The sequence below is a fragment of the Sceloporus undulatus genome, chromosome 3, assembly GCF_019175285.1.
Source record: "Sceloporus undulatus isolate JIND9_A2432 ecotype Alabama chromosome 3, SceUnd_v1.1, whole genome shotgun sequence".
NCBI lineage: Eukaryota > Metazoa > Chordata > Lepidosauria > Squamata > Phrynosomatidae > Sceloporus > Sceloporus undulatus.
In genome coordinates, this window is record NC_056524.1 from 25,730,730 (window position 1) to 25,755,636 (window position 24,907).

Consider the following 24,907-nt stretch of genomic DNA (forward strand, 5'->3'; position numbering starts at 1 on the left):
TCTGCAGTGCAGATATAGCCTCAGTTAGTTGACTAAGGACTATTGTAAGCAGTGATCATAAGCCTTTGTTTTTTTCTACTGTTTTCTCTCTCAGTTAAATTCTTTCTTTGTTTATTTCTTTGCTGATTGCATGGATAAACACAACACCCAGTGTGTCTTCTTTAGTTCAAACAATTCTAACTCTAATGTCTTGACAAGCACATATTGCTTGTTTCATGATTTGCTGGTAATAACGTATTTACAGAACTGTGAATTTGCCAAATATATACAGAACATAACATGCAGCTAGTAACTATATGAGAAGCAGTATGGTTTAGTGGTTTGAGCATTGAACTATGACTCTGGAGACCAGGGTTCAAATTCCTATTCAGCCATGGAAACCTATTGGGTGACTCTCTTAGCCTCAGAGGAAGGCAATGGCAAACCTCCTCTGAACAAATCTTGCCAAGAAAACCCTGTGATAGGTTTGCCTTGGGGTCACTGTAAGTCAGAAATGACTCGAAGGCACAGAACAAGTAAAATGCGCCCATGTTATACGCAGGCGCATTATAAGCTCTTTCAGCATACGGAAGAAGCGGTACCATGCGCCAGAAGAAACAATGGCATGTGCGTGCCACCGCCACCCTGCACAGCTGCGAGCACATGCCCCGTTACTTGTAATGGGGCTTGAGCATACACGCTTTTTTCTTTTATGCGGGGGGGGGGGGGTCCAGAACGATTCCCCCATGTAAAAGAAGGGCGCACTGTCTAACAATATATACTGATAAGACACTGATTGGGAAAAGTGAAACTAATTTGTGGAAGTTTTCTGGCAGCTGTACAAGAAAATTTGGGGGGAACATGCAGGTTTAAGGCTTTGCTTAGGGTTGCAGAAGCTTATGCATGTAATGATAAATCCTTGTTGTAGCCAAGCTACAAACTAAGGGTGAGTTTTTTTTTTCTTGGTTAGTTCTCTAAGATCCTTTAAAACTCAGGAACGGAACTTTATAGTGAGCTGTAGAGAGCCAGTGTGGTATAGTGGTTTGAGCATTGGACTATGATGGAAACTACTTGAAGGCAAACAATAGAAGACATGGACATGGAGCATAGGAAGATGCACTGAACTGTGTTAGGCCATTAGTCCATTTGGTCCAGTATTTTAGACACTGGCAGAAGTTTGTCAGTTGGCAATTTTTACAGCTCTGACTGGAATGTGGTCCTTTGGCATGCAAGGCATAAACCCTATTTCTGAACTACATTTTAAGATTTTAAACCCTTTAAAGACCGTGTTCCACTGGGTGTAGGGAAAATAGCCCTTTATACCTCAGTAGACTCAGTAATTAAACACATGCTGTAGCTCCTTCAAACTTAACGTGCACCTGGCCTCTACTTTCATGGTAGAATGGTTTGTGTTATTTTCTTATATGTGTGTTTTAGGCCTGTAATACTCAAAGGGATATTTCTCCGGAACTTTTTGCTATGCTTTGATCTTCTCAACCACATTTGCCATACTGCAGTCAAATATTGTCAAGATGCCCTAGGCAGTCATCTCCATGTTATTGTGGGTACACTCATACCTATTGTGGGAGAACAACCTGAAGCCCAAGAAGAGGTAAGTTCTTAATAAAAAACACTTTTCAGGTATTTAATTTCTAATTTCCCAATCTAAGGTCGGGACTTCTATTGCTCTCTTTTAGAAAATTTGTATTCTGCCATCCCACCTCAGCATGCCCTAGTTATTCACAATGTTCCATAATATTAAAAGATAGCATGGCAAGTAATGAAGCATGCCTGATGACTTTTTTTCCTTTGTAGACCTTAATGTGATATAAGAAACCTACTGTATTTTGAGATTCCCCTCAGTTTCAAAAGGAGATTGTCATGTTACTTAGGGATGCTACCTAATGCATTTTTGCTTACATAGAATTACCAGCATGATTCTTAACATCTTGCCATTATGCATTTAGGAACTGCATTCAGTGTCTTTCCCCTTGTCTTCAAGTCAAGACAAAGACAGATCAAGCACTGCTCTATTAGTGAGTTGACAGAGACAAAATAGATGATGAACAATTGTATCTTCTTTCTGTCACCCATTTAGCATTTCTTCATTTCTCAGGGCAGAAGACCTACCACTTCCTTGTTCTTCCTGTTGCTTCACACATAGCTGTGCTAGGACCGAAGGCTTGCTGCTTGATTGGGATAGTTTTTTCATTGCCAAGATCGATGATACCGTAAACCATCTGATAACATCAGGATAGCTATAAAACAATGGGCAGAGAAATCAAGCACAAATAGCTTGATGACAGTGTTCTTAGTGGTATTGCCCTTCTAGTTCATGCTCTAGTCTAGATCTTCTTCACCAGCCTTCTCACCCTTGATTTGAAATTTTGTAACATGATTGAAGTGCCACTAATTTTCCAGCAAGAAATCTACCCCTTGGCCTGCACACTACTTTTGCTTTTTAGATTGTCCCACACCATCAGTCACCCTCCCCTATCTCTCCCATCTTTGACAGGAATGCTCTTGCTGTATCTTTATCTTGTGAAACACAACGTGTTTTAGCCATCATCCAGCTATGGTACACTATCTAGACATTGATTTTCTTCTCCAGTTGGACATTTGCAGTCTACTGCTCCATCACAAACCCTACCAGACATGTCTGGTATATTTGTGGAAAGGACACTACTGAGGATATCCCATTTTGCCACAACTCTTTCATTTTCATTTCTTGATATTTTGCAGTAGTCAAGAAAGATGAGCTGAGATTTCAAAACTCAAATTACAGTCAAGGTGGAATAAGTGGCTATAGATAGCGCTACCATGATATTTTATGTAAACAAGCAAGGTGGAAAATGTTCCTAGACTCTCTTTCAGTTCACCATCTGCCATGGTCAGACCTGTGGTGACCAACAGAGTAGGTAACAAGCAAGGATAGTTCCAAATACATATCTTGCTTCAGTGATTGATGGAGCTGAATTAAGGCCTTTCCTATACTGCTGGTCCACTCTGTGCAATAACAAAACCTCTGTGTGAGTTTATATTTGACTACAGAAGAAACCATAATTACAGGCAAACAACTTGTTAATTTTCCTTGACACTGAAATATTGGACCTCAAAAACAATATTCAGTGGCAACGATGGTCATTCAAATATAGTCAGCACTCCATATCCATGGATTCTTTATCCACTGGTGTAAGTATCCACAGCTTGAAAATATATATATTTTTAAATAAATAAACCAAACCATGATTTTGCCATTTCATGTAAGTGACACCATTTTACTATCCATTGTATTTAATGGAACTTGAACATTCATGGAATTTGGTATCCATGGGGAGTCCTGGACCCAAACGCCAGCAAATAGTAGGATTTTCTGGTTCTGTTATGGCACTCTGTGCAGTGAGGCTAGAATATGCACGAGTCTGCTTATTAATCTGTTCATGTATAAAAACAGTGTGGGGGTAAGTAACATTAATAATTTTACAGAGTGTTGTGTTTTTGTTTTTCAGGAAAAATATGAAGTCTTTATTATAAAGGTTTTCATATTTCTGTTTCTGTTTTTTGAAAACAAAATTTTAGATCTTGGGCTTACTGAAGTATCTGGTAATAGATAATAAAGACAATGAAAATCTGTACCAAGCAGTGAAACATCTAGATCCTTTTCCTGACCAACCTGCTTTTAAAGAACTACGTTCCGCTCAGCAAAAAATAAAATACAGTAAAGGAGAATTTTCTCTTTCTGAGGTAATTGAATCAGTTAACTTACAAAATCATAGCAAATTAAATTTTTTTAATAAAATAGAAGTAAAATTACAGATTGCACAAGTATTTTCTTTACTGTGCTTGGAGGATTGTCAGTTTATGATACAACAGGCGTAGAACCAGAGCATGCAGAGAAGCAATCCACAAAGAACTGGATTATTGCTTTACACACCAGCTTGAAAGCAGTAATCACTTTTCACCTGATTTCACTTTTCTTTCTTTCCTTGGTACTCATTCAGCCAACTTTACCTGGGTTAGAAATATGTTAGTCCCTTCCCTGCTCCAGTGGTCCTTCTCTTCCCCCCCCCCCCTGCTAATCTTTTCCTCCTTTCACTCCCATTCAGTCTTTCCCTTTACTGACTTGCCTTTGATTCTAAATTCCTGCATGGCATGGGATTGGACTGGATAGCCCTTGTGGTCTCTTCCAACTGTATGAGTCTCTGTATATCTTTTTATAATAACATCTACCAGTAATTGCAGGGCTTTCTAGGAAGATATCTATGAATTGTATCTTTATTATAAAATTAATTTGATGTTTTCAGGAAATCAACCATTTCCTATCCGTAAATATCTCTGATTCATTATCATTAACAAGGCGTGAAGGTTTAAATGATTTGCGCAAACAACTTGAAAGTCATAAAGAACAAATGAAATATCTTATGAAAGAGTTTCAGGGTAAGGATTTGAGACTACATTCTTTTCCTATGAATGGTGTAATTTGTACTTTTATTGTCAAGTTTGTTACTATTTCTATTCCATGTTTATTTTTTTAAAAGTTTATTACAGGTATCAACAAATTTATCATCCCATATGTCATGAATATATTGTATAAATTACTAAGCACTTGCCAATACAGTGGTGCCCCGGGATACGAATTGATCGCGTTACGAAATTTCCGGGATACGAAAAAGTTAGATTGGAAAAAACTGTTCCGGGTTACGATATTTTTTTCGGGTTACGAAATTTTTTTCGGCGCGAAATTCAAACGCAAAGCGCGGCTAGCGGCTTTCCAGCGCTAACGGAAAGCCTTTTCGGGTTGCGAAATTACTCGGGTTACGAACGGAGCGGCGGAACGAATTAATTTCGTAACCCGAGGGACTACTGTATTCTTACAATATACAAAATCCTTATGTTGTAAAGTAACTTTTTAATAGTTTCCAAAACTATCCTATTTCATTTTTACACTATATTATAAAGTCTTAATCTACATAAGTCTTAACAGCTTGATATGCTTATTAATACTTAATTCTTTCTGTCAATTCATTTATCAGTTGGGTTGTTTCTGTTGCAATATCAGGAAAATTTCTGTCATTTGGTTTCTAGTTTAATTTAAAATAATCATTTTTTCTCTGTATATTAAAACTCTTGTTGTACATAAGTAATGTACTAAACCAACAACAAGTTTATTATTAGTCCACTGACCATATCAATAGAATACTAAATACAGTTACAAAATTACAGCATATAAAATACAAGATAAAAATATCAGAATGTCCACGTATATACAAAGATAAAACTGAGTCACACTTAAAACTCAAATAAGGGGTTAAAACGGACACAGGCTAATTAAAAGCAAATTTTAAAAAGTAGGATACAAAATAAAATAGTCTAAAATAAGACTAGCTAACACAGAGTGGGAGATAACAATAAAAGTGTTTAAATGAACTCATTGCCATGACACAAAACCCCGTTTTGCATCATAAAATGATCTCTCAAGCGAACAGCATTGACTACAAATTTAGCTACATATCGCACTATATGTATGTTCTTTCCAGAGAAAAGATACGACAATTTAGCTGAAAGATCCCAGTAAGTCATTCTGCCAAAGAATGGTTGTAAAAAGTGTGATCTCTCTTTATCTTATAAACAACAGTCAAACATGATATGTGGAGTATCCTCAATAGCTGGCACTCCGCAAATACATAATCTTTCATAATAAGATATTTTTTGAAACCGTCCTGTTCTTACCATTGAGTTCAATTGTTCAAATCTAGCTCTGGTGAAGGCTGTTCTCTGGCTCTGTGTTAAATGCAACTCAAGATAATTTTCTAGGCCAAATACAGTTTTATTTTTAGCTAACCAGTTAAGAGATTTGCACCCAGCTAACAAGGCTATATCTAATTGTGCGCTGATGTCCCAGATCCTTCGTTTTTGGGAATCCTGCACTGTGTGCCCAGCTGAAAGAAAGTAAGAAAGAGAAAATCCTAATTGGAACAAAATAAGTGATAGTTGACAAACCCAAAAGTTAGGGGCCTAATAACCAGCTGTTTTTCTAGGCAGAGTTTGGGGACTCTTCTAGAATCCATTTTGGAGATCTTTAGCCAGTATTTAAAAGCTTTTATCCATGTCTGGCCTTGAATTGAATAGATCCCAAGTTCTGCCCTCACTGCTTGGGCTGGAGTGTTCTTGTCAGTTCCAAGGATCCAAAGTCTAGGGGGGATGAAAATAGGAAACACAGTAATTTTATTAAAACAATATGTTGCATAAAATATATGCAATCCTATAAACAAAAAGGCTTGTGCTGGCCTGTAAGCCACGCCCTAACAAACACAAGGCTAGTGTTGCCAGTCAGTACTAGGCTTGAAAACTGCAAATCCCAAACAGTATAACAGAACATAAGGAGGTGTCAAACATACAAAATGCCAGTACAATGGCAGATAAATTCCTTTGCACCTCTCAGTAAAAAATTAAAAGGGATAGCACAGTACGCCCATTACAATTGCAAAGTGAACAGAGACCAAACGTGTTTCGACTATGCGTCTTCATCAGTGGTCATGGAAAACTAATATTGCAGCCTTGTAAGGTAAATCATATAATATGTAGGGACGGACATCCAGTCGCAGTAAGCAAGTTGTTGCTCCTCTTGGACTTAGTATAATGCCAAAGACTTTGATGTCCCACATGTAAATACAAGCACCGTAAGATAAAATGGGCAAGATTTTGGCTTTATAAACTTTTAGGATAGGGGATACACTGGAAGTAACGTACTAGCTGGACATATTCAGTAGATTGGGTTTTTTTGCACTTTTTATCTGTTTATAAAATATATATCCTTTCCCCATTAAATTTAATGTCCAAAGAATCTTGTATCAAATTCATGAAAATAACAATAAAAGCTAATATATTCACAAAGTCAGTATTAAATTAACAATCACAAACATCACAGCTGAGTAATAATTGAGACCCGCGGAATGCTTTGGATATTGATATAGTGGATATTGAGGAATGCACCAGATCAAACATACATTGGAAACACATTTCTTAACTGGGGTGCCAAGATGGAAAAAGGCGTGTCTCACTATACACTCCAGAAAATTGCATTATGGCAGACAGAAATAATATGGATGCAACAGAGGTCTAACATCTGTTAGAATCTACAAATGCAATTAAGCAGCTCTCCCATATACATTAAATATTTATTGTATTACTTTTTCTTTCAACTGACAGAAGATCCAAAGGACTGTGTAATAGTGAAGTTGGTGGTGTGCCTTTTACAGCTTTCAAAAATAGCTGTAAACTCTTCTGATACAGTCTTGGGTAAGTACCTGAGCAGTAAATTGCAGGTCTTTTAAGAGAAAAGTCAGGCTGTAAAACCCCATACCATTTAATGCAAGGGTAGACTAAAAGTAGTTAGGAGGTACATATGCTTCCTCTCCATTTTATGCCTCCTCTCACTGTCTTCTACCATAATAAAAAGTGGTGTTTGGCATTTCAATAATGCCATTACATCTTTAAACAATGTGAGCCTTTTCCTGTACACCTTGTTGATAAACATATTTGTTGCCCCAGAAGAGTCCCAGAAACACAAATCTGTTTGTGCGGGGAGGGTGCATATTGTTTTGAGAGAAGAATAGGCTCTTTTCCAATGCAAATACAACTGTGTGGTGGGGCAACCCCCTGTGGATTTGGGGAGGGACAGTCCCTGTTTGCAGAATTTCCCCATCCTTGGTTTAATAGTTCTGTATACCAGATACTATATGTCTTTTTTCTTTGTTGTTGGCATATTGAAGTCCAATAGTCCTTTCCAGCTAAACTGAAGACGGCTGTCTCATTCAATTTTTAAAACGCTGCCTTGCCAGCTAGTATCATTTTGGTTTCTTTCTTTTCAATTCTATATTTTCTGTGATTTAACTTTCAAAACTGTGTTCGCTTCTTTATTTCACTTTATAAGTAGCTACTTTATAAATAAGTAAAATTTCAATTAGACATGGCCACGTAAATGACAGACTTAACAAAACCACTTAGAGAGTGCTGAGTTCGCTGATAAGTGGTATAGAAATGTACATGCTATTACTATTGCCATAACAAAAAAGAAAAGGTAATGGATTGAATTGGATCTGACTGGAAAATAAGACCTGATTTCCCTTAGAAAAGAAGGAAAATAGGCAAGAGAAGAGCTAGCTGGATTGAATATTCATGGGACTGCAGAAAAACAAGTCTCTGAGTAATATATGTAGAAAGAAAACAAATCCATTAATTTGATTGTGAGTCTTCATGTCTGTGAACATGAAGCAGAATCACTGTTAACCAAAACATTTTCACCAAGGGAAGATGAATCAGAGCAGCAAGAGAAATCAGAAATTAATCTAGAGTTAAATAGAAACGATAAAACTAGTCACAAAAGTAAAAAAAAAAGACTTCAAAGGATGTTTTGACACTGAGTAAAGAGACAGAAAGTTAGAGAGTGAGAGTAATGCAGTTAGTGAGAAGAACTTTAAAGGAAAAGCTTTAGAAAGCAAAAAATTCAACAAGGAGAAAAAGGGCAGTTTTGTGGATAATAATCCTATCATGGCTGCAGTTTGCCAGGTTGGCTTTGAGGGTTCTGAGCCAGCAAGCGGGGAAGCTTCACTGATCAGAGAGTGCAGAAGCAAGTTGGCACCCAGACTTTTGGGAGGCAAACTGAATCTTTCAAGAGAGGAGTTAAAACTCACCCCTTTTATATGGCAATGCAGGTCAGTTTCTGTTTCAGTATTTTGGTGCTGTACTGGCAAAAACTCTAATTCATTGGGGGTTGTCCTCATGGACAAACCCAATGTGTGATGGGTTGATGCTTTTGTTAATGACAAAAAGAAGCAGTTTCAACCCATTTTGAGCTTTACTTGTTTAAACAACATACAGCCCCAAACTGGGAGGAAACTGGGATGAAAACTCGCTGCAAAGCTAAACAACAGAGCAAAATAACTCCCAGGTTGCTCTGTGTCAAGGTGGAAAGTGTGCATTATCGCACATGAACTATGTGATTTGAGTGCGGGCATGCTCATGCAGATTGTGGACATGGCCTGGAGCATGCATTCTGAGCCTAGTGAGATGCAGCCACTGACACCATTGCTCACCATAGGTATTTTTTGTCAAGCACACGGGTACATGAGGCCAGCTGCAGCATAGACCCTGTCCAGCTGCAGCATCGACCTATCACACATCCCAAGATGTGAAGTGATGACCAAAATGGCAGGTCACCAACATTGCAATGGATTTAATAAAAATACTAACAGACTAGACAGCCCAACAGAGGAACATGGGATGAAGTGGTGAGAAGAGAGCGTATACATGATTGTGCTTTGCCAGTGTGTCACTGCACACACCAATGTACTGTAAGGGCATATAATTGCTTGTGCAACTGCATGGCCAATTGCATGGCCAGTTGTGTGTGGCACTGAATGGGCTGGCAGGTGGTTGGGATAAGTTAGGGAATTTGTGCATCCATACACATGTGTCGGTGTGTTTGAAGCAGAAGAGAAATGAAATAATGGCATGGCACAGCTTGTACATGCAAATCCCTCATTTTGGCTAGTTTGTCCTGGCAGAAGAAGGGAAGTGGTGCAGACTGCCTGTTCTGGGAGCAGGCCATGCGGACAGCAGGTGGTCCTCCTGATTCATATAAATCCACTTAACCTGGATTTTCCCCTCTGTCTGCTCAGCGCTGAGGTCATACACAACAGTTTCCTCAGGTACAACATCAGTTCATGTCACAAGGACAAAGTGTTTTCAGGACTGGATGAAAGAACTGGTTTATTAGTAAATTTAACATTGTTCAAAGCTTCATAACTAAACTGAAAGCAGACAGGATTCTTCCGTTTAATTGAAAAGGAACATTGGACTTTTGCCTTGGAAGCCTGGCATGAGGGAAACCTACAGGTTAGTGGTTTGCTCTTCTACACCCTCCAAGAATGAGGATTCACGGTAAGTACCAACATCTCTTTTTTGATATGTGATATATATATAAATCCATCTCCCAATTTATAATATTAATTATCTTTGCAGAGGCAGTTGGGAGCTGTTTGGGAGAAATTGGCCCCATCAGTTTTTCTACCACAGCTTTACAACACAATAAAATTGTATCCTGCTTCAGTGCAGCTGATCTGTTTGAAAACAGGGAACTTCAGTGGGTCTTCATCATGTTAACTCTCATAAATAATGCTTTACTAGATCAATGGTAAGTATACAACTGAATATGATAAAGTCTGTGTAGTCAAGTTTTAAGTAGATTTGTACAATGTTACTGTCCAAAATCTAAAAAGAGGTATTCTTCTTTCAGTATTGAGGTTCGATCAGCTGCTGCTACTTGTCTGAAAAACATTTTAGCCACTAAAACTGGTCATGAATTCTGGGAGATTTACAAAGTCAAAGCAGACCCAATGCTAATATATCTGCATCCTTTCAGAGTGTCTAAGAAAAAGGTATTGATTTTTCTGGCATTTAAAACTAGATTTTAAAAACCCAACTCTCCTCTCTTAGCTAAAGAAAACAATCTAGATTAGATTGCTTCTCTCAGCAAAGATAGATCCAGAGATTTTCATCTGAAAACTTTCTTCTATTCTCTCTCTACTAAGAAAGCTGGAACTGTGAGTAAGAGTTTTAGCTGCCAGATCACATGGCTGTCATTTCATTTTCTCTTCCTTTTCACTGACTGGATGGACATTTGCTCAACCGGAGAAGCTTAATGTAGCCACAGTCTACTTGCTACTTGAATTCAAGGCATACTGTCATTTACAGTGGTACCCCGGGATACGAATGCGCCGGGTTATGAATTTTTCGGGATACGAAAAAATCCCATAGGGATTTATTGCTTCGGCTTACGAAGGTTTCTTCGGGTTACGAAAAAACCGCGGCGCTATTTTCCGCCACCGGAGGGCAGCAGAGAGCTATTTTTCCATTAGCGCCTATGGGAATTCGGCTTACGAAGGTATTTCGGGTTACGAAATTAACCGCGGAACGAATTAATTTCGTAACCCGGGGTACCACTGTATTTCCGCATTAAGAGAAAACTGTGAAAAATCATATGGCTGACTGCACCCATCTTGTTCTCTATAACAAATTCAGTTTCTGAGTCTAGGAAGAGCCCCCAGGATAATATTCAACAGGGTACAGTACTGCAAAATGTAGCAGTAAGCTTAGTCCCAGGTGCTTCAGATAAAGAATTCAACCCATAATATGCTATTTCCTTGTGTATTGGGGGCACCTGTATAGGATTTGTGTCTGTGCACAACACAACATTACTGAAATTCGGAGATGGCCTTGTGACACTTAGGCGGGTTATAGACCGCCGAAAAGCGGCGGTCTGGCTCCGCCGCCGCTTGCAGCGTCCGGGAGATGCAGCCTTTAAACGGCGCGACTCCCGGACGCTGCAGAGAAGGAGCGCGGAAATCGTGCTCCTTCTCGGGCCCCGGAAGAGGTGCCGCAAGTGCCAAAGGGCGCACTCACGGCATCACTTCCAGTGCGCCACGTGCGGACGCAGAGCGTCCGTTACGTCAATATGGCGGCGGCTGTGTGGAACGGCCGCCGCCATATTGTACATATTGACTACGTATTAGGGTTAGGGGGGTGCGGAAGCACCGCCCCTTCCTAACCCTAATATGTATTCAATACATATTTTTTGGCGGTTTGTAACCCGCCTTAATGTTTATTTAGTGCTATGGGTATTCATTTAATGTTCAACAAGTTAAATATGGGCTGGAGGAGCAATTTATGAGGGAAAATTATGAACTGGCCCAAGAGGTTAGAGTTAATGGCTCTGGAGGGATGGATATATAATTTAGTGTAAAGAGGCTTTAGCAAAAACTAAATGTCTTTTTCTTTTTTTAAAAAAAAGGTGTTGGAAGTGTCTCATAAAACACCAGATACTCATTCAGAAGTTTTGGACAATACAAATCTCTGGATTCCTCAGAATCAAAACCATGATGTTTGGATTAAGACTTTGACTTCTGTGCTCTTGGACAGTGGAAGGGTAAAAAGTGAAACCCTTCTGTTACTGAAGCCTTTGTGTGAGGTAAAATAGACATATTGTCTCTTTTCATTTTCATTTACCATATTGCTTTTTTATTGCCCAGATAATTTAGAGATTTATAAACATTACCTGGACTACTCTTATAGATTGATTTGCTATAGAAATGAAAGTGAACATAAAAAGAAAAACTGAAAACTAATAATACAGATTTTCAGAAAATTATTTTTGTATATTTCAGGTTCAAACAGGTTTTTGTCAGACTGTACTTCCATACCTAATCCATGATATCCTGCTTCATGACTCAAATGAATTTGGGCAGACTCTTTTGTCCACACATATTCAGACATTTTTCACCACTTGTTGCCAGAATGCATTGCCCCACAGTAGAACATCTACACCCGCATGTTCAGATCCAGGTAAAACTATGAAAGTTCTCATCTTCCAGAATCTGAATTATGTTGTGTGAAGTAACTTACACGTTTTATTATAATGTTTGGTGCTTTACAAAATAGCACAAGGAGATCATTGTCCTGAGAGGCATAAATCTAAGCTTTGCCATTGTGGGAAGAATGAGAGGAAGAGTAACAAGGAATGATTATGAGCAAATGCAGTTAGACATATTTCAGTTTAGTTGCAGTTCCAGATGTGGATTATGGGGGCTAAACCCCCAGGATCATGGAAAATGTGAGTTTTGAGAAGGACTTTGTAAATAAAGATATATCGCACTACATTTCTGTTCTTTGAGAAGGCTGTAATTATAACTGGAGTTACTGTAGTTGTGCTTTTCTTTCAAAGAACTTGTTTCACTGAAAATTATTATCATTGTGTTATAATAAGTCATATGACTTAACATATGGTTGACATGCTGGTATAATAATAGGTTGGTTTTCAAAGTCTTTCCTCTATTGGTGAAGTTTATTCTGTTGGTCAGTGTATCACTGGATCTAGAATAGTACAGAGTTGGATTACTAGATCAACCTTAAAAACTAACTGACTTATTGTGGCTTAAATTCTCGTGAAATCTGAGGAAATGGAACAAGCTTATGCTATAATAAACTTGTTAGTTTTTAAGGTCAAGACACTATTATTTTTCTGCTACAGTCTACCAGGGTTATCCCTCTGGACTTGGAGGTTGATACCATATTTGTACAGATTGACTTTGTCAGGTAAATAAGTTGAATTTGTTTGTTCTTTTCATTTCTCTTCATTGAATAATCAAAAGCAACCAACCCTTATGGATGGTGATTTTCACTGGGCTCAAATTCTTGTTATGTCATGAACCTATTTCTTAAGAACTGTGGAGAAGTCTCTGTGTTTCACATTCTGTTTCCACTATAAAACTGGAATATTAATGTTTAATTTAGGAAATAATTATGGACATGAATGAATAAAAATTCAAAAGTACTTTGAAAACTTAAGCATAACACACCTTCTTAACATCTTTTAGGTTTTCTTTGTTGTAAAACTTGATACAGATTAAGTTTCCCTTATCTGGAATTGTGAAATCAAAAATACTCCAAAATCCAAAACTTTTTTCATGGGTGGCTGAGATAGTGCCACCTTTGCTTTCTGATAGTTCAGTGTTCACCCTTATAGAGCGGATAGATAAAAATTCTGACTCCCATATCATTCCAGTGGGAGAAAGGTTACTGTTATTTGATCGTTTATGGCACACAATTACAACGTATTAGTGGGTTCTAGACATTGTAAAAGAAAGTTGCAAAAACTGTTTCATGCACAAAATTATTGAAAATATTACATAAAATTGCCATTAGGCTATGTATATAAGGTGCATATGAAACATAAATGAATTTCGTGTTTAGAGTTGTGTTCCATTTCCAAGAGATCTCATTATGTATATGCAAATATTACAAAATCTGAAAAAATCCAAAGCACTTCCTTTCTCACACGTAGAATCATAGAGTTGGAAGAGTCCGCAAGGGCCATCCAGTCCAACCCCCTGCCATGCAGGAAATCCAAATAGATAAGGGATATTCAATCTGTATATTGTACTAATATACTTTATTACTGTACAAGTAATACATGATATCAGTAAGTATCAGTAAGATGGATTTTATAATTTTGTATTGTATTGTTTTTAATATGGGGGGACCCTGATTGTGTAATTTTGTATTTTTATTATTCTGTAAACCGCCGTGATCGAAGGAATGGCGGTATATAAATAAAATCTCATTCATTCATTCATTCATTCATATATGACATCAGAAAGATTGCACATACAGTTTCTACACCTGTATCTGTAATTACCTTACACAGGCAGTAATTAAATAGCCTAGTAACTGATTTTTTTTTTCCAATGTAGATTCAGAATCCCTTGCTAATACCAATTTGGATAAAATATCTCGAAATACGATGCTTGCTATAGTTGACTACTTACGACGACAAAAGAAGTAAGTTTACTATACATTTATCTTACAACAGTTCTCAGTGTAACAATACAGCCAGTCAATATTAATTGTATAAGAGTAAGTTTCAATTGTTATAAAACATGAGTGCCATGCCGCCTTGTTCTCAGACTCAAATACTTAGTACATGTAGTACATGTTAATATCCCTAAATACTTGGGACCAGAAGTAGTGATAATGGGATCTGCCATCATCTGCCCAACACAGCTGAGGGGTATTGTCTCCCCTCCAGGTAAATGAAGGGTTAGGGATGTATAGTTTTTGTGGATTTTTCAGGTTATGTGGCCATGTTCTAGAAGAGTTTGTTCCTGATGTTTCACCATCATCTGGGGCTGGCATCTTCAGAGAAATGTATGTATTGGTTCAAGTTACATTTATTGTTGTTCAGCATCATGAGGGAATCACATGAGGAACAACTACGCTATGAGCATGACTAGTGACAAGCTTCAAGGTGCTTCCCTGAAAGAGGGATATGAAACCTGAGGTTGTCATGAGGCAGAAGAGAGAACAAAAAAAGACTTGGGACAGAGGTGTCTGCCGCACATAGGGGGAAGTTAGGCTGGACCCTACGGGTCTAGATACTTCCCTATGGACATCTAACACCCAGGACAGTGGTGACGAACCAGTGGCACTCAGAGCCTTCTCTGTGGGCACACATGCTGTCGCCCCCAGCACAGAGTTTGCCAGAGTTCATTACTAGAAAGCCAGAGGGACATGGCACTTTGCAATAAATAAGTGGAGTTTGGGTTGCAGTTTGGGCACTTGGTATGCAAAAGGTTCACCATCACTGACCCAGAACATCTGTATTGTGCGTAGAATATGGGAATATCTAGTTAAACATCTAGTTAAGGACTATGGTTCTTTTCAGCATTGGCTGAGTACCTAGGCTGTTTGTAACTTTTCGCTGTTCCTAAGTAACACCTGAAGGAAGGTGCCTTCATGTTGCAATCCTTTTTGCTCTGTAGGTTTCCTGCTTAGTATAAGGCATTCTTTAAAAGTCTCGTTTCTCCTCACAGTCTTTCATGCAGCTTTTGCTCAGTATATGTGTATGTTCTTTTACATAGGAGGCACATCAACCAGAGAAGGGGGGAGGGAAAACATCTGCAAAGTCAAAGGTGGCAAAGCACAAGTCAAGCCCACCCACTCTCCATAACTTCCCACTGAGTTACTAGTAAAGGGGCTGTTAGCAGCCCAGATAAGATTATCCTCAGGGGTATCATCTCCTAATTGGCAGGAGGATGGGACAGAACCATGAAAGAAGTGTTCTGTATTCCAAATTTTTTTTGGATTTTGGAATACTTGTATTTGCATATTCATACATAATGAGATATTATGGAGTTGAGAGCCTAGTCTAAACATAAAATTCATTTATTTACACTTGTCCTTCCCTTTTTGCAGACTTGGAGTCTGCAGTCTCGCTCTTCATGGGAGGGGCAAGCAGGGAGGGACAAAATTGTGATGTGCACCTGGTCACAGGCCATGCTTTTTCCATCCTTTCATATAAAAGAAGTACTGTATTATGGTAAAGACTGAAAATAAATATTGAAAGTGAGTGCATTTAGTCCAGAATTATATTTGTAGATGTAGTAGTGTTTCTGTCTAAGAAATTATGTTATTGTTATGTGCCTTCGAGTTGGGTCTGACTTATGCAGTGACCCTATTATAGGATATTTTTGGCAAGATTTATTCAGTGAAGGTTTGCCATTGTCATCCTCTAAGGCTAAGAGTGCGACATGCCCAAGATCACCCAGCAGGTTTCCATGGCTGAGCAGGGATTTGAACCATTTGAAGTGAAGCCCTAGTCCAACTCTCCAAGCAATACACCACATTGGCTCCCTAGGGATTTATATTCTTCAAATATAATGTGTGCCTCTTTTGGTTTAGAATAATTTCGAAGAGTCAAGTGAAAGTATTTCTGCTTATATTTTTTTCCAGAAGTCCTTCAAGTACAGTCTTTGATGACAGCTTTTGGCTGGATTTAAATTACCTTCAGGTTGCTGTGGTAGCCCAGTCCTGTGCTGCTCATTTCACAGCTTTGCTGTACACAGAAATCTATGCTGACAAGATAAACCTGGACAAACAGCAAGAACGGTACTAGTATTACATAGAATCTGTACATATTGAGGTCAAAGCTGTAGTACATTTGGAGGGCATATTTCTGTGTGCCAGATGATTTAGTCCAGTACTCACTAAGGTAGTCTGCAGGCCCTAGTATTCCTAGTGTTGAAGTAAGATTTATTGTACACATAATGAGGAGGAGGATACTATTATTTTCCCCAGAAGAAGGATTTTTAGGCCAGCTATGTACATATGTATATGCAATCGGTGTGATGAATGGAAAAATGTAGTAGTCCTGGATATAATATTTCTAGTTCACCAGAATGTTTCTTTTGTTAAAAAAAATACAGCTTTAAGATTAAACAGTCAGCAAACAATTGATTTTACTGATAATTTTTGTTTTATTTTATTAATTTATACTGTATCATGTTTTTCTTCTATATGGGTCCCAAAATAAAGCCCATCACTAAATTACTCTGACTGTACACCAGTGGAAGGAACTGTTGCTGTATTTGCTGAAATTCAATGCATATCATAGTTTAAAATGACATGAATATAGTAGTTCTCTGGATCAGTAGTTCTTCTGTCTTTGGAAACCTGTTGTGCCTTGATACGACTTTATATGAGTAGGGAGTGTTCTGCTCAGGTTTGATGTTTTGCATAGTTCTTTAAGTGATCATCTGTGGACTCAGATCACCCTACTCATCCTCCCCTCATCGTGTCTTGCCTGTCCTTTGGATTGCTGCATCAGCGCTCAGTGGAACTGGTGGTTTCAGCATGAACAGCCCTATTTAGGACAGAGCTACTGGCAAAATACTTATGCAATGCAGCTCAAGGCAGGAATGTAAAATTATTTTTAGTTATGAATGCTGACACCCTTCTCCTCTAGCTTTTACTTTCCTGCCTTGTCAACAGGTCAAGTTTATCACTTTCTCTCTTCCCCTTTATTCTCTCTACACTATCAATATGTATAAATATTTATTTATCTATTATAAATAAGTATGTTTATTTATGAAATTTATAAAATAGGTCAATGGAATTTTAAAGCAAAAGAGAAAAATACCTGATTGTGAGATTGTATATAATTATCCTCAAGTGCTATGTGACAAAAAGAAAAGACAAGTGGAACATAATTTAAATAAGCCACAAGCTCCTGGGGCCACAGCTCAACAGGTCACAGAGCAACAGACAATTAAAAAGAATGCAGATCTTATTGGCTGTTGAGAGGCAAGCCTCTGCTCTGGCATCAGAAACTAACAACAAGTGACAATGACAATTCACAGGGTTCCCCAAGAATATTTATCCAGTTTAGACAAATAAATAGACAATTCTAGGATCTGTCATTATTATCTTCAGTATCAACTAATAACCTTTTAGAGAGTGATACAACTCTGACATCAGGTTTTCCCCACTTTCCTGCAGGTCTACTTCCAAAGCAGCAAGACAGATAACATTTGAGGAAGAAAGTCAGAATGCAAGACTTACTTGTTTGAGCAACAAGAGTAAGGAAGAAACGGGAATAAGTTTTCAGGTGTAGTATGTCTTTAACATGAAGTATTTATATTCATATTGAGATGGGTTTAATTAGTTCACAAAGGTCTAAAACACACTGCAGAAATCATCCAATTTGAGATTGCTTTAACTGCCCCGGCTTAATGTTAGGGAATTCTGGGAACTGTAGTTTTGTGAGACATTTAGTACATATTGTGTCTCAGTGTGCTAAAACTTAAGCTGCCAAGGACCAATATTGATTATGTATACTATATTTAATAGATTATTACAATGTACTGGCACATTTATGTCATACAGAAGAGTGTTTAACTATGTTTTGTTGCATTTAGGATCTCCTCATGGAGATATACAGAAGCATAGGAGAACCAGATAGTATCTATGGCTGTGGTGGAGGAAGAATGTTGCAGCCATTAGCTAGGTACTAATTTAATTAGAAAATTAATCATTATATATGAAAACAATGTACTCGAAATCTTAAAGTTCTCTGTTTATAACAGAATAAGAACATATGAACATGAAGCAGTGTGGGGGAAAGCCCTGGTGACTTATGACCTTGAAACAAGCCTTCCTCCATCAACTCGACAGGCAGGAATAATAGAGGTAACTTTTAAAACAGTATTAATGTCAAGAGCTTATTACACTGATATTAAGTACTTTTGCACATTGAACCATCTGCTGACCTTTCCCATATATTTTTACAGCTGGGCTGAGAAAACTGTTGCCCCACCAATGTTTTTTGCACCACCATTCTAGCAGTTGAAATTTGGTGGACCACAATTTGTGCAGCACTGCTATATCATATGTTACTGATCACTTTATTACTGCATAATGATACTGTTATTGATAGTCATTTCATGTTTTAATTGTTGTTAACTGCTTGAACTATTAATTGACAAGCAGGACATAATTAGAAATAAATGTGTTTCTAATTACCTTTTTTAAAAAAAACTTTATAAATCATCAGGAAACGGTTATTTTATTGCGGAAATTGTGATCTATTCCACTTTGGCTTCTTTTCTACTCTTGGACTGGGACTTCTAACTAATATTTTTAGTTTCTAATGTTGATGCATGTTTCAGAAATCAAATCTGTTCCTTCAGATATTAACCTTATACTGTATCTCACTCATTCACAGGCCTTGCAGAATTTTGGGCTATGTGATACTCTTTCAATCTATTTAAAAGGACTAGAACAGGAAAATGAAGAAAGTACCATGGAATTACAAGAACTTCGTTATCAGGCAGCTTGGAGAAATATGCAGTGGGATCAGATTTCTTCAGTCAAGTAATGCAAATCAGGACATCACTTTTCATTTAAAATTATTGTATAATTAGATTTGAGTATGTAAAATACTTTCAACTCTTTACCTAGGAGAAAATTTAGTGGGAATTGGTAATCTGAGTAATGGCTGATTATAAAAGACCACATTTCTATAGTGCTAAATTCAAATGTGATATTGTTTGCTATCTTTTAAGAGATGAAATGGGAGGACGAGGCTATCATGAATCATTGTATGATGCGCTGCAGTGTTTAAAGGACAAAGAATTCTCTACCTTTTATGAAAGACTGAAGTGTGCAAGGTAAATAGTGAACTCTGGACATACTTTTTTTTTGTTTTTACATATTCTGACAAAATAAAATGTAAATATTGTTGGTTTTCTATAGTGTTGCAGTTTATGTTAATAAGTTACGGATCTGTAGTCAACATTTTTATTAAATGTGCAGTATCGGAGAAGTTTTTTTTAAAAAAAGTTTATTTAAAGTATGTTATGGGAGTGTGACCCTGGTGAGATTGTGAATCTGCAACATTGGAGACAGTGGCCTAAACCCAGTTGTTAATCCTAACTATAGTAGATGTACATATCAAATGATTGGTAAATATTGGTTTACCATTCAGTAGTTAATTTAGTGACTCTGCTCAGGTTGTGATCAGAAGTTGGATTTTGATCAGGGCATAAATTTTAGTGAGAGGCAGAAAGTTGATTAGACATCCACAAGAAGAATAGTTCAAAAGGGGCAAATTAGCTTTTAAGAGAAGTTTGCTTCTTTGGGGGAACTATTTGTCTTTCACATGCACCCCTTGATATTCAGTTCAAAAAATTCTCTTTATTTTTTTGAAATCAGTTAAGGACATCATACACATTGTAGGCCTGATAGATTTTATTTCCTTTGAGAAAATGTCTGGATTCTATTTTTGTTTTAAAAAACATGTTCCTATTAAGTGTGACTTGTGACAGGATTTTTATAACTTTTGCACAGTATGTAGTGGAATTTGAAATTGGTTAAGCATAAGTTGAGTGTTATAATTATTAATTGTTATAATTGTTTTCATAGAGTGAAGGAAGTAGAAGAATTGTCTAAAGGTAGCCTTGAGTCTGTATATACATTGCTGCCTACGCTCTGTAGACTGCAGACTATTGGAGAGTTGGAATGCACAGGACAACTTTTCACTGGGTACTTTAATGTTTCTTCCAATGCTTTACTGGCAGCATTATCATGGATGTTTATGAACATTTCATTATGTATCTTAAGATATTCCTTTGTGTCTTGTGATGAGAATTTTCATTCATTGTTATAAGCCTAATTAAAATTATGTAATAAAAATATATAATGTACAGTATAATCTGAATCCTACTAGTCCCAACAGATTCAGTCCCAACAGGATGAACTGTTGAATAATGAGGCTTTCTCCATCCCTCTCTCACTCTCAGGATGACAGGAGGATCAATGCATTCTCCTCTCTCTCTCTCTCTCTCTCTCTCTCTCTCTCACACACACACACACACACACATGTCCTGTTGATTCAATGTTCTAGTTGGGAGTTAGAGTAGGGTTTAGGCATTTGTATACATTTGTGAATTTCAATAGACATAGCCCTTTTTAGTTGCCACACTGATAATATTACTGTGAAACCCATACAGTGTTCTCAAAGGCAAAACAATAACAACACTCAAACTTGTTGGCTTTCCTTTTACTCTTTCCTTAGTTCTCGCCCCTTTGGTAACTTTCAAAATTTAGGCCAAAGGGACATGATTTGCATCTTTCTGGATCCTGTTACATTGTATCCCACTTACAGACCTGTATAAATCTGCTTTCTAACCTGAGGCTTTAACATCACTCTACAGCCTCTGAAGAAGTGGATTTATATCCATGGAAGCTCATGTTAAAATAAAAGCCAGTTAGTCTTAAAGGTGCTTCTACATTTGTTGATTTTTCTCCCCCTCCCTTCCTCCTTGCAGGCTGCATTATGGTCAGCACATTTCTCTAAGGGATAAGATAAATGTAATGGTTTTAACATACCTGTATTTTTGTTTGCTACGTTCTTTTATTAGCTGGGCTAGGATAGAAACTGACAGGTAGAACAGAGATTGCTGACAGAAACTGACAGGTAGAGCACAGCCAGTTCATTGGAAGGCATGCAGCTTTCTTTGCCTCTGTGTGGGCTGTGAAGTTTTGTAAATAAATTTTGATTTTTTATTTTTTTTTAATGGTTGGACATAGTGTCAGTCCTAGGTGTCACTCAGATTTACACATGGCTAATAACCTGTTGATTTTTACTCACAGCTCCTGACTCCATTCTTATATTCTCTTCCTTTTAGATCTGTAACTAACAGCGATCTGAATAACATGTATCTGAAGTGGCAGAGACAGTCCCATCTTCTTCAGGATAGTGACTTTAATTTCCAAGAACCTATCATGGCTTTGCGCACAGTAATTCTGAACATCCTTCTGGAGAAGGAAATGGAGAATACCACAAGAGAATGCATTAAAGACATCCTTACCAGACATCTTGTGGAGCTGTCCAAATTGGGTCGGATGGCAAAAAATACACAAGTAATGCATTTTCAAAGTTGCATCCCAACATCTTAATTTAGATATTTACTCAAGACATAAATATGTGTTTTGATTTAGTTCCATATATTAGCTTCACTTCAGGGTCACCATAAGTTGAAAGCACACAACAACAACAAATATTAGGGAGTATCAACATACATTATTTACCGTATGTTCTTGGTATCTCCCAAAGTAGTTGTTGTTGTAACATGCTCTTCTAAAAATCATGCAAAAGTCTTTATTTTTTATGTTCATTGATGAGTAATATCCACTTCTTTTTGTCTGGGTGTGCAAAATCTTGGAAGGATTCTATCAATTATCTGTTGTTTTGCCAGTTATAAAGGAGTAGGCTTGAATATCTCTCTATTCACCCAGATTTTTATTCTGGATTAATTCATCTAGAATAGTGTAGCATATTCTAAAATTCCCACTTGTGTCATAGAGTTTGAGAACAGAAGAAACAAGGATATTTTTCCATTTATCACTTGTAGTTCCTCTGATTGTGAGATGTGAAACAAAATTAAATCATATTGAGGGCTTACTACTTTGTGATAAATGATATGCAGTATATGACCTTTGACTGGTGTTGCATAATGGCTAAATTTACATTAGATAAACAGCTGTTCCCTTGGCCTCAGCCTTCCAGCTACACTATATGCAGGATAATAATACTAGATGATGATGATGATGATGAACCTTTATTTATAAATTGCTGTTAACCGCTTTGATCCCAGGAAAAGCGGTATACAAATAAAATCTATTATTATTATTATAAATCTAGAAATTGTGTCCTTCTAGATCAGTGTTTTTTAGTCTTTGATCCATCAGCTGGTTTTGGGATTCACATCCCAGACTCTCTTGTCATTGGTCAGTGCTGGCTGAGCTTCTCAAAGGCCAAAACATCTGGAGGATTGAAGGCTGAGAACCACTGATCTGGGTGATGTTGTGCTGCATAGCAGGCATAGCCAAGAGTAAGGATTTTCAGTCCAAGAACATCTGAAGGGCCACCTATTCCCCATACTGATGTAAAAGAACAAGTTTTCAATTCAAGTCAAGAACAATGTTTATAGCTGTTTTTGGAGGAACAAACACAGAATGTTTTGTAGAGTAGGATGTAAAAGTAACATGTTTTAACTTCCTTCAGCTAACAGTAGCTTCCAGAAATTATCTGGATCCTATTTCAAAAAACCAGGGGAACATGTGAACATCTAATTTTTTTTATTTCCAGCTTCCAGAAAGAGCAATGTTTCAAATCAAGCAATGCAGCCCAACGAGACATGGGATATCTGAATGGCAACTAGAGGAAGCGCAGGTGTTCTGGGCTAAAAAGGAGCAAAGCTTAGCACTGAATATCCTGAAAGAGATGATCAATAAATTGGATGAAGATTTGTTTAAGGTAATGTAGGTATATTTTATGCTATGTTAATTCAACAGAAGCCACATAATTTAAACTTCAGTTTTTGTTTTGAAGAAACACATATTCAGCCATTATGTAGAGAGATCTTTTGGCATCTTTGACCTGTTAGTCTCAAAGATGCTACAAGATCTCTCTACATACTGATTCTACAGACTAACACAGCTATATCTTTATATTCAGCCGTGACTTGCTTGTGTTTAAAGGCCTTAAGCTTGTGGGCAAAATGTACTTGAGAGAGAAATCAAAGAGCTAATGTAATACGTTAGGGAGCAGTTTATATATTCATAAGTATATCTGACATATATGAATATGTTTTTGTTCAAAGGTTGAAAAAGACCCAGCTTTGAGATTAATTTACACAGAGTGTCTCAGGTTATGTGGAAGCTGGTTGGCAGAGACTTGCTTAGAAAATCCTACAGTAATTATGCAGAATTACTTGGAAAAGGTAAAGAACTTTAGATGAGTCATACAACTTTTGCAAAAGATCTGAAAAGCCTTTACTTCTTTTTCTTCTGTAATAAAACTTTTGCTTCTATATTAGTTTAATCATTAAAGAATTAGATGTTTTGTTTAATCAGCAGGATGGCCTATTATCATTTTTACAACATTGGTTCTAGGCAGTAGAAGTTGCTGGGAGCCAAAAGGGTGATAGCAGTGATGAGCTGAAGAGTGGGAAAATGAAGGCTTTTCTGTCCCTGGCTCGTTTCTCGGACACCCAGTATCAAAGAATTGAAAATTACATGAAATCATCAGAGTTTGAAAACAAGCAGGCTTTACTGAGGAAAGCAAAAGAGGAAGTTGGCCTTCTAAGAGAACATAAGGTGCAGACAAACAGGTAAATCTCTTAACTGGTTATGACAATCTACTATCAATGGTAAGTAAATTAATGTTGATCTAGTAAGTGATTAGCTAAGTGTTCTTCTGGTTGTATTTTGTTATGTGGTTTCTCAGAGAAAAAGTGAAGTAATTACAGATTTTTTTGTTGTTGTTTGTTGTTTTTTTCTTTCTTTTTGCTTTTTGCTGTCATTGGATTTGTTTAATTATATTGCATTGTTCAGGAAACTACAGTGGTGCCTCGGGTTACGAAAATAATTCGTTCCGCGGCCGCTTTCGTAACCCGAAAAGCCTTCGTAAGCCGAAATGCCATAGGCGCTAATGGGGAAAAAGCCGCGGCTCTGCCGCGGCTCCATTTAAAATAGCGCCGGAGTTTTTTCGTAACCCGAAAAAACTTTCGTAACCCGAAACAATAATTCCCTATGGGATTTTTTCGTATCCCGAAAAATTCGTAACCTGGGTATTTCGTATCCCGAGGTACCACTGTACACAATTAGACCAGGTGATTTGAGAAATATGCTTGTTATGTGAAAGTGACCTTGTGAATCCAGATTTTAAAAAAGACAGCATCTTATCAGGATTGACAAAACTGAATTTTAAGAAGCTGATATTATTTCTAAATGTCTGTTGCTAAGATATACAGTCAAAGTTCAACGCGAGCTGGAACTTGATGAATGTGCAATTCGTGCACTGATAGAAGACCGCAAACGTTTCTTGTGCAAAGCCATTGAGAACTACATCAGCTGTTTACAGAGTGGGGAAGAGCATGACATGTGGATCTTCCGGCTCTGTTCCCTCTGGCTTGAGAACTCTGGAATTTCTGAAGTCAATGGCATGATTCAGGTTAGTCTCACTTAACCT

At 37.5% G+C, this 24,907-nt stretch overlaps 1 protein-coding gene across 3 annotated transcripts in view; it reads left to right on the plus strand.

Moving 5' to 3' along the window:
* ATM (ATM serine/threonine kinase) overlaps window positions 1-24,907 on the plus strand; it is an 86,171-nt gene that overhangs the window by 43,914 nt on the left and 17,350 nt on the right. For all 3 annotated transcript variants that reach the window (XM_042460044.1, XM_042460045.1, XM_042460046.1), the window contains 21 exons: window positions 1,417-1,591; window positions 3,559-3,723; window positions 4,284-4,416; window positions 7,189-7,278; window positions 10,003-10,174; window positions 10,277-10,418; window positions 11,831-12,007; window positions 12,204-12,381; window positions 14,289-14,376; window positions 16,327-16,482; window positions 17,872-17,980; window positions 18,291-18,379; window positions 18,459-18,561; window positions 19,097-19,245; window positions 19,437-19,541; window positions 20,296-20,415; window positions 21,561-21,795; window positions 23,024-23,191; window positions 23,538-23,657; window positions 23,830-24,047; window positions 24,682-24,889. In XM_042460044.1, coding sequence (XP_042315978.1) covers window positions 1,417-1,591; window positions 3,559-3,723; window positions 4,284-4,416; window positions 7,189-7,278; window positions 10,003-10,174; window positions 10,277-10,418; window positions 11,831-12,007; window positions 12,204-12,381; window positions 14,289-14,376; window positions 16,327-16,482; window positions 17,872-17,980; window positions 18,291-18,379; window positions 18,459-18,561; window positions 19,097-19,245; window positions 19,437-19,541; window positions 20,296-20,415; window positions 21,561-21,795; window positions 23,024-23,191; window positions 23,538-23,657; window positions 23,830-24,047; window positions 24,682-24,889 — 3,100 coding nt within the window. The remainder of the gene's footprint in view (window positions 1-1,416; window positions 1,592-3,558; window positions 3,724-4,283; window positions 4,417-7,188; window positions 7,279-10,002; window positions 10,175-10,276; window positions 10,419-11,830; window positions 12,008-12,203; window positions 12,382-14,288; window positions 14,377-16,326; window positions 16,483-17,871; window positions 17,981-18,290; window positions 18,380-18,458; window positions 18,562-19,096; window positions 19,246-19,436; window positions 19,542-20,295; window positions 20,416-21,560; window positions 21,796-23,023; window positions 23,192-23,537; window positions 23,658-23,829; window positions 24,048-24,681; window positions 24,890-24,907) is intronic.